The sequence below is a fragment of the Bufo bufo genome, chromosome 2, assembly GCF_905171765.1.
Source record: "Bufo bufo chromosome 2, aBufBuf1.1, whole genome shotgun sequence".
NCBI classification, from domain to species: Eukaryota; Metazoa; Chordata; class Amphibia; order Anura; family Bufonidae; genus Bufo; species Bufo bufo.
Window position 1 is genome coordinate 309,202,708 of NC_053390.1, and position 15,780 is coordinate 309,218,487.

General features: G+C 45.0%; 1 protein-coding gene across 2 annotated transcripts in view; it reads left to right on the forward strand.

Moving 5' to 3' along the window:
• The window catches only part of RNF31 (ring finger protein 31), a 115,911-nt gene that overhangs the window by 41,380 nt on the left and 58,751 nt on the right, over positions 1-15,780 (forward strand). For both annotated transcript variants that reach the window (XM_040416914.1, XM_040416915.1), the window contains exons 4-9: positions 6,874-7,029; positions 7,105-7,164; positions 7,270-7,318; positions 7,482-7,644; positions 9,074-9,671; positions 9,758-9,952. In XM_040416914.1, the coding sequence (XP_040272848.1) occupies positions 6,874-7,029; positions 7,105-7,164; positions 7,270-7,318; positions 7,482-7,644; positions 9,074-9,671; positions 9,758-9,952 (1,221 nt within the window). The remainder of the gene's footprint in view (positions 1-6,873; positions 7,030-7,104; positions 7,165-7,269; positions 7,319-7,481; positions 7,645-9,073; positions 9,672-9,757; positions 9,953-15,780) is intronic.

Consider the following 15,780-nt stretch of genomic DNA (forward strand, 5'->3'; position numbering starts at 1 on the left):
ATGTCGGACCAGGAGAAGGAGCCGCAGCAGAAGGAGCAGACCGCTCCGGAGCGCCCCTGCGTGAGTAGCCCACCTTGGCATGCCGGCAGCTTGACATATGCTGATCTGGGGTCAGTGGGGAGGGTGCCTCAGTATTACTGTTCAGGTAACCACTGGGTATGAGCCCCCCTCCCCTAAGGTCTTCTGGTATACTGCATCTAAAGATTATGCACCAATACTGGATCTGCACAAAATTGATGGGCTGCTCTCTCACTTTAGGCCAAACTTGCTTTGAAAAAGCCCAGGAAGACAGCCAGATGCATCCAGTGCTCCGTCAGGCTTCCCGATGATTATCCTAAGAAACTTTGCAAAGATTGTATTGCCAAGTTGGTGAGAGAAGAACAACCCTCAATTATGAGCTATATGAACTATGATTCAGGAGGAAGTTAAATCTTCTCTAGCCTCCCTCAGTGAGGACACCCTGGGGGCTCGCCCACCCAAGCGTCCCAGAATGGCGGACATCTCCTCTTCAGACTCTGAGGATTTGGAGAGCGAGGCCTCATCTTCCAAAAAGGAGGACGACGCGTACCCCCTATCAGAGGGCGAAATAGTCGAGGAATCTAGAAAATTCTTCTTCACTCCTAGCAAGATGAGTGACCTTCTAAAAGCGGTCAGGGATACAATGGGGGTGGAAGATATCCAGAGACCCCACTCAGTTCAGGAAGAGATGTTTGGGGGATTGAAGGTCAAACGTTCCCGTGTATTCCCCATAAATGAAAATATTAAAGAGATGGTGATGGACGAATGGGCCCATCCAGAAAAGAAACTAGGTATTTCCAAGGAATTCAGGAACCGCCTTGTATTTGACCCATCAGACTCTAGGATCTTTGACGAGGTTCCCAGAATTGACGTCCAGGTGGCCAAAGTTAATAAAAAAAATCTCGCTACCATTCGACGACTCCTGTCAGTTAAAGGACACCATGGAGAGGAAGGCGGACAGTCTATTAAAAAAATCCTGGGAAGCAGCTATGTTCAGTGTTAAGACCAACATAGCCGCTACTTCAGTCGCTAGGTCTATGTACCTGTGGCTGAATGAGTAAGGCCTCTTTCACACTTGCGTTGTCCGGATCCGGCGTGTACTCCACTTGCCGGAATTACACTCCGGATCCGGAAAAACGCAAGTGTACTGAAAGCATTTGAAGACGGAACCGTCTTCCAAATGCGTTCAGTGTTACTATGGCACCCAGGACGCTATTAAAGTCCTGGTTGCCATAGTAGTAGTGGGGAGCGGGGGAGCGGTATACTTACAGTCCGTGCGGCTCCCGGGGCGCTCCAGAATGACGTCAGAGCGCCCCATGCGCATGGATGACGTGATCCATGTGATCACATGATCCATGCGCTTGGGGCGCCCTGACGTCACTCTGGAGCGCCCGGGGAGCCGCACGGACGGTAAGTACACTGCTCCCCCGCTCCCCACTATACTTTACCATGGCTGCCAGGACTTTAGCGTCCCGGCAGCCATGGTAACCACTCTGAAAAAGCTAAATGTCGGATGCGGCAATGCGCCGAAACGACGTTTAGCTTAAGGCCGGATCCGGATCAATGCCTTTCAATGGGCATTAATTCCGGATCCGGCCTTGCGGCAAGTGTTCCGGATTTTTGGCCGGAGCAAAAAGCGCAGCATGCTGCGGTATTTTCTCCGGCCAAAAAACGTTCCGTTCCGGAACTTAAGACATCCTGATGCATCCTGAACGGATTTCTCTCCATTCAGAATGCATTAGGATAATCCTGACGACGACGGACGACGGAACTCTGACGACGACGGAACTCTATGCCGGAAGACAACAACGCAGGTGTGAAAGAGCCCTTAGAGAATCATCTAATCAACAAGACGTCCAGGGAACAAATATTAGACTCTATTCCCTTGTTAACATCCGCCACGGGGTTCTTAGCGGATGCCTCCGCCGAGACGATTAGGGCACTTTGGATGAAATCTTGGTCAGGCGACATCACTTCAAAAATGAAGCTGTGCTCTATAGCCTTCTCGGGCGAATACGTGTTCGGTCCTGTATTGGACAAGATCCTCGAGAAGGCTACTGATAAAAAGAGAGGGTTCCCTTAAGAGAAAACCCCTAAAAAGAAACCCTCCTTTCGTAACCAATACTCCCAAAATAGCTCCTTTTGTGGTAAAGGTAAATCCGGACGTTGGAGTTACCCAAGAGGGGGGAAAGGTAGAGGGTACCTCCTTAATCCCCAGAACAAGGGTGGTGAGAAACAGTGACGCCAGGATAGGGGAAGACTATCCCAATTTTTTGCCCAGTGGCATCAGACTTCTCCCAACCCCTGGGCGCAAAATCTTATCAAAAACGGCTACAGGATAGAGTTATCTTCCCCCCTCCCCTCCGAATGTATTTCTGGTATCTCACCACTCTTCCCCATTCCAGCAGAACCAAATTTGGAAGGAGGTCCAGAATCTTCTGGACTTAGGAGTAGTGGTTACTGTTCCCGAGCTTCAACGGGGGCAGGGATTCTACTCCAACCTTTTCTTAGTAAAAAAGACAGGGGGTTCCTTTCGCATGATTATAAACCTCAAAAGGTTAAACAGATTCGTAGTTTACAAAAAATTCAAGATGGAATCCCTAAACTCTACCATTCCTTTAATTCAAAAAGACGCTTTCCTTTGCACAATCGACCTGAAGGACGCATATTATCATGTTCCTATTCACATCCAGTCTCAGAGGCTCCTGCGTTTTGCATTGAAGGATCACAGAGGATCTGTTCACCATTTCCAGTTCGTGGCTCTCCCCTTCGGGCTGGCCTCAGCCTCAAGGATTTTCACGAAACTGGTGGTAGAGATGGTCGCCTCCCTGAGATCCCAGGGGGTGACTGTCGTTCCTTACCTAGACGACTTTTTGCTGATTTCAGACACTGTGGATCAGTCAATAGCGTATCGAGAGACCTTCTGTGCCCTTCTGACAGCCCTAGGTTGGGTGATAAACCTAAAAAAGTCATCCCTAGTTCCAGATACCAGGGTAAAATTCCTAGGGGTATTGCTGGATTCAGTAAAACAGACAACCTTTCTTCCAGCAGAAAGAATTCAAAGCCTTCAGACATCAATCAGGGCCTTCCTAGGACGTCGTTTCTTCTCCTTCAGAGAAACAATGAGCCTTTTAGGTCAAATGACAGCCTGTATTGTAGCAGTCCCTTGGTGGCAGGTCCATTACAGGGCCCTTCAGTCCTGGCTTCTAAGGAGATGGGACAAACATTTGTCCTCTCTAGACAAAAAAAATCCTGATCCCGGGCCATGTAAAATCATCAGTCCGGTGGTGGCTTCACACAGAAAATCTAAAAAAGGGCATGGGTTAGCTCAAAACCCCAGCAGTGCATGTTCAGACAGATGCCAGGGCAAGGATATACTCCGACCTCTACCAGGGAGCCTGGTCTCCGAAAATTGCAGCCCAGTCCTCAAATTACAGGGAGCTCAGGGCAGTTTGTGAGACAATGAGCTGCTGCCCCAAGACTAAAGGACCAGCATATAAAAATCTATTCAGACAATGTAACGACCGTGTCCTACCTCAAACACCAGGGGGGCACACGGTGTCAAAAACTAGAAAGTCTGTCCAGAAGAATCTTCCTTTGGGGGAAAAAAATGTAAAATCAGTATCTGCGATTGGTTTAAAGTGAAGCCTAAACAGCGCTGCAGACTTCCTCAGCAGGACCACTATAGACCAGGGGGAATGGTCTCTAAACATTGACGTCTTCAATCTGATTGTCCAGAGATGGGGCCTCCCATTGGTAGATCTATTCGCTTCAAGGAAAAACGCAAAGGTATCAACCTTTTGCTCCCTAAACCCAAGGGACAGGCCTCTAGTGATCGACGCCTTCTCCCTGCACTGAAACTGGGATCTTGCATATGCCTTCCCTCCGTTCCCGTTAATCCCAAGGGTTCTCCAGAAGATCATCAGGGACACGGACAGAATAATCCTGGTCCCCCCGTACTGGCCCAAGAGAAGCTGGTTTCTTGATCCTAACCAACCTCTCCCCACAGGAAGTATTCATTCTCCCAAGGAGGAAAGATATCCTGATCCAAGGGCCGGTTCTCCATCCACATCCAGAGATCTTCAACCTCTCGGCTTGGATTCTGAGTCCGACCTTCTGAGACGAAGAGGTCTCTCAGAGGGAGTGATATCTACCTTGAAGGCCAGCAGAAAGAAAGTGACTAACTCCATCTATTTAAAAATCTGGAGAAGATTCTGCACCTGGTCAGGTGAAGAAGCCCCAGACCAGGCTAAACCAAATATACAGAGGATTCTGGACTTCCTGCAAGAAGGACTAGAGTCAGGGTTACGTCCATCTACCCTTAGAGTCCAGGTCTCAGCGCTTAGCGTTTTTTTTTATTCTGAATTAGCCAGCCATAGATGGATCCGAAGATTCCTGAGGTCTGCAGCCAGACTAAGACCATCCCTTAAATCAAGGGTGCCTACCTGGGACTTAAACATTGTCCTTAGGGGACTCACAGGTCCGCCTTACGAACCCCTGGACTCGGGCTCCCTAAAGCACCTTTCTCAGAAGGTGGCTTTTCTTGTAGCAATAACATCAGCAAAAAGACTGTTTGAGATGCAGGCATTGTCAATAAGACAACCATACCTCACAATCCAGGAAGATCGAATTACCTTGAGGCTAGACCCTGGGTTTTTACCAAAAGTTGTAACAGACTTCCATAGAAACCAAGAGATCGTTCTTTTTGCGAGAATCCAAAAAATTCTGGGGAGGAACGATTCCATACCCTGGACGTCAAACGAACAGTACTAAAATACCTAGAGGTCACGAAGGACCTAAGAAAGGTGGACAATTTACTAGTACTCTTCAGCGGTAAAAATAAGGGGAAGGCAGCTTCCCGATCTACCATTGCCGATGGGTAAAACAGGCTATTACAGACTGTTACAAGATGGAAGGCATCAGCTGTCCAGACGTCATTCGGGCTCACTCTACAAGAGCCATATCTGCCTCATTCGCTGAAAAGGCAGGAGCTTCCCTAGATCAGATATGCCGGGCCGCAACCTGGTCCAGTATAAACACTTTTGTTAAACATTATAGACTTTACTTATCGAGGTCTTCCGACCTGGCCTTTGGTCGCAAGGTCCTACAGGCCGTTGCCCCACCCTAAGACGTATATAATCTGTTATGTCTCTCTGGGCCGTCATGGTGGTGAAGTGGAAAGCCGGAATTAGACTTGCCGGTAATTCATTTTCCACGAATCCACCATGACGGCATGATATCCCACCCAAGAAATTATTATACGGACTTGGTATAAAAAACAACCAAAAAAAAACTTTTGAGTTGTTTCACTTCTTTACCGGTGATTGTAGCACTATAATCTGGAACTCACTGGTGAATGGTGGTGGGAGGGGTCCTTTTAACCTATCTCTGTTCCTGCCCCTACAGAGGTCAGGGGTCAATCTCTCTGGGTCGTCATGGTGGATTTGTGGAAAATGAATTACCGGTAAGTCTAATTCCGGCTTTTCATTTTTGCGTTTTAATTTTTCTTCCCTCTCCTCCTTGAGCCATAACTTTTTTATTTTTCTGTTCACATGTATGAGCTGTATGAGGGCTTATTTTTTGCAGGACAAGTTGTACTTTCTAATGCCACCATTTAATGTTGCATACAATGTAGTGGGAAAAAAATTCCAAATGGGGTGGAATTGGAAAAAAACGCAATTCCTCCACCGTTTTACGGGTTTTGTTCCCACAGTGTTCCGTTTCTGGTAAAACTGACCTGTGCCCTTCATTCTCTGGGTCAGTACGATTACAACGATACCACATATGTATAGGTTTTTATGTCTAAATAGTGTAAAGGTTTTAGAGAATTTTTTTTTTTTTTACATCACAATATTCTGACCCCCATAACTTTTTTTTTTTATAGTTATAACTACTGAGCTGTGTGGGGGCTAATTTTTTGCGGCATAATCTCTAGTTTTTATTAATACCGTGTGTGTGACTTTTTGATCACATTTTATTACTTTTTTGGGGGTAAGGGAAGCGAGGAAAAAATTGCAAATTGGCCATTTTGACCCTTTTTTCTGTTACGCCTTCCGCCGTATTGGAAAACTATTTTTATATTTTAATAGTATGGGCGTTTTTGGTCACGGTGATACCCATGGTGTTTTATATTTTTTGTTATTTATGTATTTATTTTTTTATTCTACGGAAAGGGGGGTGATTTAAACTTTTTTTATTTTTATATATATATATATTTTTTAACTGTTTTTTGTTTTACTTTTTTGTTATGATTTTGAAGCTCGTGTTTGAGCCTACAAAATCAAATATTATTATTTTTTTATTCTAATCAATCATGGATTTTTTACATCCATTTATTGTTCAGAATTGCTCATTTCTTATGTTGGCCTGCCATCTGCTGGCCAAAATAAAAATTGCAGCTTAAATGCCCTGGGTCTCTTCAGCGAGACGTAACGCATTTAAATCAATTACCGACATCCTCATTGGCCACAGAGGTTGTCGGTAAGAAGCCCGGAAGCACAAGCTTCCGCGTTTTTCACCCTTTAGATGCTGTGATCTCAGTTGATCATGGCATCTAAAGGCTTTAATGACCACGATCTGCATTTTTGCTGGTATCGGTCATTAGCCGCAGGTCTCTGCTGTTTGAAACCATGTCATGTTTGCCTATTGCTCCAGCGCCGTACATATACGAAATAAGTACAATGCAATAATAAAAAAAATTGCCCCCAAAGGTGTACATAGCCTTTAAGTGGATCACCAGTGGCGTTATTTGTAGACTAAATAGAATTGTCACTCTAGCTTGCTTCCTATGAATCCATAAATGTATTTTGCTGTATAATTGTAGATAATGAGCCATTGCTTTTCTTGCCCCTCTAGGGTGGGCGTCATGTCTTGTCATTGTATGGATACACACAGTCTCTTCCAGATGGTCTTAGCTTTCCAGATGCTATGGAGGAACCAGATGCTGCCAATGTTGCTGCCGTAACAGCAGATGTCATCATCCTCCACCGTGAGCTCAATCTTTTGATCTCTGTGAGTGCTTCTTTGCTTATAGCTCTAAAGTCTTTAAATACTGTAGCTTTTCTAAAATCAGCCTGTATTCCCCAGAATTCTCATCCATTCCAGGATCAGGCAACGGATGAACTGTTGAAAATGAATTTACCTCAGGTAAAGTATTATAATATCTGTTGAAGTTTTGCTGCAAAATGTTGATTTTGTGTGTCTTTTTGTGTAAAAAAATTGTATGGCAAATTTTCTTTTTAATATTTGCAGCAAACCTTGGCCACCGATTCTGTTGCTTTCTCCAGACCTGCCCCATCAGGTAGTTTAAAACTGATTTATCATTTAAGTGCACTTTTATACAGGTCATATGTGAAAGGACATATTATATTTGGTATATTTTGCCTTTTTGTGCACATTTTCATTGAATCTTTTTTTATGAAATCTCTTTCCACTAACTTCAAAATTTTGGGTACTCTACTCAGAAATGTCCCCTGAAGGATGTGGTCTCTGTGGTGTGAAGACAGTGTCTGTTGTGTGTACTTTATGTAATGACATGCTGTGTTTAGAGTGCGACCATAGAGTACACTCGCATCCCAATCGTTCACATCACCAACGCAACCTCTGTGGCACATCACCCACACACAGGTATTGATGTTTTTTTTTCTGTAGTTACAGGATATGTATACCTTTGCAGCAAATTGTGTTATTGCTTCAATGCAGTATAAAAAAAATGATTCAGAAAAGCTAGTAATTTTATACATATACACTACTCACAAATAGTTAGGGATATTTGGCTTGTGGGTGAAATTTCAGGACCTGAAATGCACTCTGACCTTTACAGGTGAACTTAATGTGACCTTCTCTAAACCTTTGAATGCACATGTCCAACTGTTCAATGTTTCAGTACTTTTTGAACAACTTGCTGTTCTCTAACAAGGAGCTACAAGAGGACCTGTCTCCACTCCTGACATATCTATATTAGTAACTATCTGCATTTCCCATATAATACCAATTCTGGAGCATCTATTCTTATGGCTCTATGTTGTGCCATTCCTTTATTATTTCTACTAGAAGTTATGAACGAATTGCTAGCAGTCTGCAGTAAGGGTCCAGAGGGGTGGGAACCAGTTGGGCGGGCGTCCCTGCACAGTATCGCTCTATCCAGTCAGTGTGCCTTTGTCCGACTATTAATTTTAACAAAATTTATCACAGCTTATTTTTTTCATTTATAAAGTTTTAAAAAAATAATAATTTAATAGCCGAAAGCTTAAAATGTCCATATTTCCCCAAAATATCTTGGGGATCAAGATAAAAAAAGGAGCTTCTAAAGTCTGGGCACTGTACAAATTCCTTACTGCAAGTATGTCATAGAACCAGAAATAGAAAAATGTGCTCCAGTCATCTGAAGTTATGCCCAGCCAGTAGATAAATTATACAAATAGGGTCCATTTTCACCATATAAACATACGGTGATGATTTTAGAATTGTTTTGTCTTGAACTTAACTGTAATTATCTAATGGCACAAAAGAAAGGTCTATGGCAGTGTTGGCGAACCTATGGCACGGGTGCCAGAGGCGGCACTCTGAGCCCTCTCTGTGGGCACCCACACCCTGGAAAAAGTCTATGGCACACTAATATGACTTAGATTTTTCCTGCCCTTCATCAGCGCAGGGCTCGCTATGAACAGCACAGGCAGCGCACTGAGTGTAGCAGGCTATTATAGCTAAATGATAGAGTACATGGAAGATAGACTATGTTTGACTGTAGAATTCAGGTTAAATTACCGTGTTGGCACTTTGCAATAAATAAGTGGGCTTTGGGTTGAAGTTTGGGCACTCAGTCTCTAAAAGGTTCACCATCACTGGTCTATGGTGTCTCGTGAAAAATATGACTTGTTTGCAGTTAGACATTGAACTGAAAAATTAGCCTGGTAAGGAAGGGGTTAAACACTCTGATAATGAAATAGTTAAGCTGCATTGAAGCAATACAATACTTGTTACAAAAGTCTACATACTCTTTATTTGGATTTCTGAAGGTTTCTTTGCCTTTAACTTGTTTATGTTTTTCATAAAGGCCTAAGGATGATGAATTTCTATCACATGTTTCATCTCGTCCACCATGGCGGTGTATGTCGTGCCACACTTTAAATAGAGGGGGGTCAGTGCTCTGTGTGGGATGTGACCGTCCCCGTGGCTGTAACAATGCATTGAATATGTCATTAGAAAATCCTCAGCAGAAAGACACTTGGGTGTGTCAGGCTTGTACTCTACAGAATCTTTCTTCAGCTGTCTTGTGTGCAGTGTGTGACCGACCTCGACTAGCCAGGAAACCATCTAGAGACATGCACACGTCTGCAGCATTTTCCTTAATGGATAGTGAAGACGGCTACAAGACCACAGCCTTACCTGACCAGAGTAGACTTATGTCTTTGCCAGAGAATAGCAAGATGACAGTGCCTGGTAGTATGTATGATAAAGCTGCCAGCATTGAGCCATCTAACCGAAGGCCACTGTCCCAAGGGAATAACAATGCTAGTCTTCATTACTCAAAGAAAAGCAGCCCAGATAACTCTTACCTGATTGAGAACCCCATCAATGAGCTGAGAAGTGGCTTGGGAATTTTTTCGGAACCTCTAAATGGAGAAAAGGAAGAACACATGAAAGTGTTAAAGGTAATTTGTAGTAAAATGATAGTCATTTGTAAAAATAACTGAGAATGGGACTAAAGTACAATAACTCATATTATGTGGACCTCTAGGGTTGGCAGTGCTCCCACTGCACATTTTACAACATGTGCGGTGGCCGTGTCTGTGAGATGTGTGACCGAACCAGTGAAGAGGTGACACTGACAGAAGAGAATAAGAAAGAACAAGAGAGACAGTTAAAATCCCAGGACGAGATGAGACAGAGGAAGCTGAAAGAGGATGGAGCAAAATTAGTGGCATTGATTAAGGTGAGGGAAATGTTAAAATATCTTGCTGTATGTTTTATTTATGTAATTCTCTCGTAACACTCTCGTGCTCCCAGATCCATCACATTTTTGTCATTTCTTAAAAATTTTGGTTAAAGGGAACCTGTCACCTCAAAAATGCATCTACGTCTCTCAGCAGTACCTCATAGTAGCCCGCAGCCTGTTAATAATCAAATGCTTCATCCTGCTGTCCGAGGCTGCATAAGTTAAAAAAACGCAGTTTTATTCTCCATTAGCGCTATAGTGCCGGCCAGCTTGAAGTAAAGAGGGCAGCGGCCTCCTTGCTTCAAGTCAAGGTAACCACGCGGGACGCTCTGTAATAATGAGCTATTCCATCTCCTGCTGCTGCTGTTAGCCGTGTTTTAGTGGCGCAGTGCGCATGCACGATACTTGGGGAATCGCACCCGCACTGCAGGCTGTCACTTTCAGGCAAGAGGGGACGGTTAGAGGGCATGGTTACCTTGACCTGCCCCCTTGACTACTATGAGGTACTGCTGGGGGATGTAGATGCATTTTTGAGGTGACAGGTTCCCTTTAAACATTATATACAGTACAGCGCTCCAGATGGCAAACAAAATGGTTGCCAATTCGCCTTAAAATTTGCAGATAGCGACAAGACTTTTTAGCCGCCGCGCTGTAGCTGAATATTGCGGCGGGGCATGGGAGCCAATAATTCCTTGCCCTGCCGCCAATCACCTACGCTACAGGCCTGAGGTCTATTTGGTAATTAAATCCCAGTGCAGGCGGGCGTGATGACATCATCACGCCTGCCTGTGCCGGGACGCACAGCAGTGAGTTGTGCGCATCTGCGTTGCACCATCCCAGGCCGTACCAGCAGCTAGTGAGCGCCAGCGAAAGGATACAGGTGAGTATTTTATTTTTTTAAGTGCCAACATTACTGGCCATAAGGGGGGCACTGGGGGGACATTACTGGCCATAAGGGGACCACTGTGGGGACATTACTGGCCATAAGGGGGGCCACTGTGGGGACATTACTGGCCATAAGGGGGGCCACTGTGGGGACATTACTGGCCGTAGGGGGGGCCACTGTGGGGACATTACTGGCCATAAGGGGGGCCACTATATATATTATATATATTTTCAATTTGGCGACTAAAAATTTAATGTGGCAACAAAATTTTTCAGTTTAGGAGCCAATGGCTCCTGTTTATTTTTTTTTAGTCTGGAGCACTGCAGTATATATTATCTGCATTACCTTTATTTGAATCAATGGTTGTTTTATTAGACCAATTGAAAAGGTTGCATTAACATTTCAATATAATGGGTTGAGAATTATTAACCCCTTCCCGACATCCGCTAGACATGTACAGCGCAGCGGGAAGTCCCTGCTGTATACGCCTTCATCGGTGAATACTACGATGCTGGCACTTTAACCCTTTGAATACCATGGTCGGTGCTAACCGCGGCATGTACGGAATGTGGGAGGCAGGGGGCTCCCTCCCCATGCCCATCGAGTCCCCGCGATGCGGTGATGGAGACCCCATGGTTGGGAAGGCAGCCCGATGCCTTCCACAGGTATCGGGGCTTGTCTTGTACAGAAGCCTGTGAGACCCAGCCCCCTGGGTCTCGCAGGCAGGAAGGCTGTCAGTATATTATACTGGTAATACACTGACATGTATTGTAATGCATTGTTGAGGGGATCAGACCCCCAAAAATTAATGTCCCACAGTGGGACAAAAATAAAAAGTAATGAAAAAACGAAAAAAGACGTACTGTATAAGCTATTGCAATGTTTTTAATGACCGGTTCTATAAAAATATCACATGATCTACCCCATCAGATGAAAGACGTAAAAAACAAAACAAAAAAAACCGCACTATTTCACTTTTTGTAAGGCAATGTACCTCACAATGGTACTACTGAAAACGTTACCTCATCCCACAAAAGATGAGATCCTACACAAGACGATTGACACAACAATAAAAAAAATAGGGCTCAGAAAATGACATCACAAAAACAGCATTTTGAAAAATGAAAAAAAAAAAAAAAACTTGCCCTGTAATTACCTGCTCTATAAAAATATATAATGGTCTGCCCCTTCAGATGAATGCTGTAAAAATAACATTTAAAAAACTGTGTCAAAACAGCCATTTTTTGTCACCTTGCCTTACTTAAAGCGTAATAGCGAGCGGTCGAAAAGTACTATGTACCCCAAAATGGTACCAATGAAAACGTCAACTCATCCCACCAAAAATGAGCTCCCATTTGAGATGATCAACAGGAAATAAAAAAAAAATATGACTCTTCGAAAATAGTAAAGAAAAGGGGGTTAGTCAGCACCTCCCAGTGCGCAGGTGCACGCTGCCATGGCAAAGACCTAGAGAAAAAAAGACAATGCAGCAGCACCCTGCAAATCAGATAAAGTACAACAATGCCATAGTCACAAAAATTATAGTGCTAATGCTACGCTTATTTATAAAGTGAGAGGCTTGGCCAATGCATTTAGTACAAAACCATCTGAGCCCGTCTGCCGTACGTCAAGGCGATCTCTGTTAGACGGGTCCTACAGAGATCGCCTTGACGTACGGCAGACAGGCTCAGATGGTTTTGTACAAAATGCATTGGCCAAGCATCTCCCTTTATAAATAAGCGTAGCATTAGCACTATAATTTTTGTGACTATGGCATTGTTGTACTTTATCTGATTTGCAGGGTGCTGCTGCATTGTCTTTTTTTCTCTTAGAAAATAGTGACACAAGAACAGGATTTTCCGTAAATTTGGTATTTTTTTTTTTTTATAAATAAAGGTGAAACATATTGATTCAAATCTACCAGTATCATAAAGTACATTGTGTCTCAAGAAAACATTCTCAGAATGGCTTGGATAAGTAAAAGCGTTCCAAAGTTATTACCACATAAAGTGACGCATGTCAGATTTTCAAAAATGGTCACTGTGTCATGAAGGGGTTAAGCACTATGGGGGAGATTTATCGAAACTGGTGCTAAGGAAAACCGGCTTAATTGCTCATAGGAACCAATCAGATTGAATGTTTCATTATTCAAAGCTCCTTTGGAAAATGAAAGGATCAACATGACCTGGTTGCTGTGGGCAACCAAGCCAGTTTTCCTTAGCACCAGTTTTGCTAAATGTCCTGCAGTGTGCCACAGTTCTGACACAGAATGTAATAAAAACGATCACTTCACAACAATATCCACCACAGCTTTCACACAATAGGCTGTGGCTGCGAAAAGTTGTAAAGTGTGACAAATGTATTAAAGACACAGAGGGATATGTATCAAGACTGGCAGCTATAACTTACACCAGTTTCTGGTGTAAGTTATAGTAAATCTGAGGGGCCGCACAGAGCCAGGCCCCCTTTTCTTGCCACTTTTTTATAAAAAAAAAATTTAACGTAAATCTTGATGTATGTGTACTAAGGTGGTACATCATAAGGTGGCATATAGGTAGAAATGTTTATCATACTGCTTTTGCTATTATGATCAATTTGGCACAATTTGTGCTATTATTGTCTACTTGTACGTGCATGAATCCTATAGCTCAAACAATACCCCATCAAGGTGTATTACAAACTTCGAGCTCATTTAGTTATAAGCTAGGGCGTAGTTTTGCCATTTTTTTTGCAGCTCATGTGCGGACCCATTCATTTCTATGGGTCCTCAAAAAATGCAGATGACACTCAGATTTCATCCATGTGCTGTCCGCATCCATTTGACCGCTTTACAAAATATAGAACATGTCCTATTCTTGTACGTTTTGCGGACAGGAATAGGCAGGTCTAGTAGAAAAATGCGGATTGCACATGGTCAGTATCCGTATTTCTCGCCCATATTCATTGGGGGACACAGAGACCGTGGGTATATCTATGTCCTCTAGGAGGCGTTGACACTAGTAAAAGCTGTTAGCTCCTCCCCTGGTAGCTATACCCCCTCCAGCCTGGAGAGAGAGCTTCAGTTTTTTCTAGTGTCAATAGGAGGCAAGACCTCCCTGCGCTGCAGGGATCTCCTGAAGATTTTTTATTTTAGTTTATTTTTTTCCTTCTTTTTCAGATGGGAAAACAGTGGACGCCACGCCTCCCTGTTCTCCAGGGGTCGAGTTGCGCCAGTGCCGGTCATCCGCACTGCTGCATCCCCCACAGAAGACAAGGTGGACCAGGGCAGCCTCGCTCCCCTGCATCCCGCCAGCCAAGGGGTCACTTATCCAAGCCCCCCTTTTCCAGCGTCCTGCCACTACGGTGCCAGTAGCTGAAGGGGTGACCCTGCTGGACCAGAGGAGGGGTGAAGATGGCGGCAGGAAAGAGAAGAGAGGTGAGTACACGGGACTAGGTAAGTATGTCCCTACTGGGTCGCCCCCTCCCTCCCTACCTGGTGGCAGTAATGCAGAGGTTAACAAGGCAATCCAGCTCTTATAGCTGTGGTTAAATGCCTTGCCTCTGATACAGAAGGTCGTGGGTCGAGTCCCAGCAGAAACAGGGCTTTAGTATAGCCCAGCACCCTGCTGCCATTCCCTTCTTCCCCCTCTGGCAGGTTTTTTTATTCATTGCCTAGCAGGGCGGCACATAGGGGGTTAATGTCAGTGGAACCCCTGGCAGGCTTTTTTTACATGAATAGGTGGTGCAAAGCGGTGAGCAGGGAGTCCGAGCGCACGGCCAGACAAATAATCTCTGCCTGTGTTGGACCGCCATGACCAGAGATCCGGAGCGAACGCTGAGTGCGCCGCTCAGGAAAGGGTTAAACCTTGCAGGAAACTCAGCCGTGCACCGCACATGTTTTTTTGCCCGGACACGCCGGTGTCTGCCCGGCCACGGGGTGGAGCCTCAATCTGTTGCTGGGCGGGCTCATATTGCGGTGCTTGGTCCCTCTGCGGTCTGGCCGATGCACTAATCGGCTGTTCGCAGGGGCCTTGGATTGCCGCCCTGCTGAAGGCCGCACTTCGCCCCCCTGGAGGGGGATGTGCGCTCCCGCGCGAAAACTTTGCGCCCTTCTCCCCCCTCCCCCAATAACCTAGCTCCGCCCCCAGTCATGAAGATGACCTTAACTCTTAGGGAGAGCCTCTGGAATTCCCTGGCCGGCATATCTGGGGAGGAGTAGAGTTCTAAGGGGGCGAGGCACTCCCAGTACAATGTTCCTCATGATGGAGGAATTTAACCCTTTCCTGCCTCTTGTGCTTGAGGCCGTCATTTGAGTTAAAAAAAATTAAATAAAGAGATGTGTGTCCATACGGCCCCCCTCCCCACCCTCATTACCAACTCTCTGTGCGGTACTATCTCGGATAAGGAGCACCTCTCTTAGTTCCCAATCCGCCCTCCAAGCCGTTTGGTTGATAATTTTCCTCCTCTGCAAATCCCGTGGAGGACAGCTGATGTATTCCCAATCCACCCTCCGGGTCGTTTGGTTGGTAATTCCCTGCACAATTTAGTGATGGACCTCTGAAGAATTCCAATCCGTCCCCTGGGGCCGTTGATGATTTTCCACCTCCACAATACAGTGGAGAGCCTCTGGAATTCCCAATCCACCCCCCGGGTCATTTTGGTTGCCAATTCCACCTGCGCAATTTAGTGATGGACCTCTGAGGAATTCCCAATCCACCTTCTGGGTCGTTTGGTTGTTAATCTTCCACCTACGAAATTCAATAGAGGACCTCTGGAATTCCCAATCCGCCCTTCGGGTCGTTTGGTTGATAATTCTCCACCTACGAAATTCAATAGAGGACCTCTGACATTCCCAATCCACCCTCCCGGGTCGTTTGGTTGATAATTCCCCACCTGCGCAATCCAGTAGGGGTCCGGTGGAACTCCCAGTCCACCCTCTGGGGTCGTTTGGTTGATATTT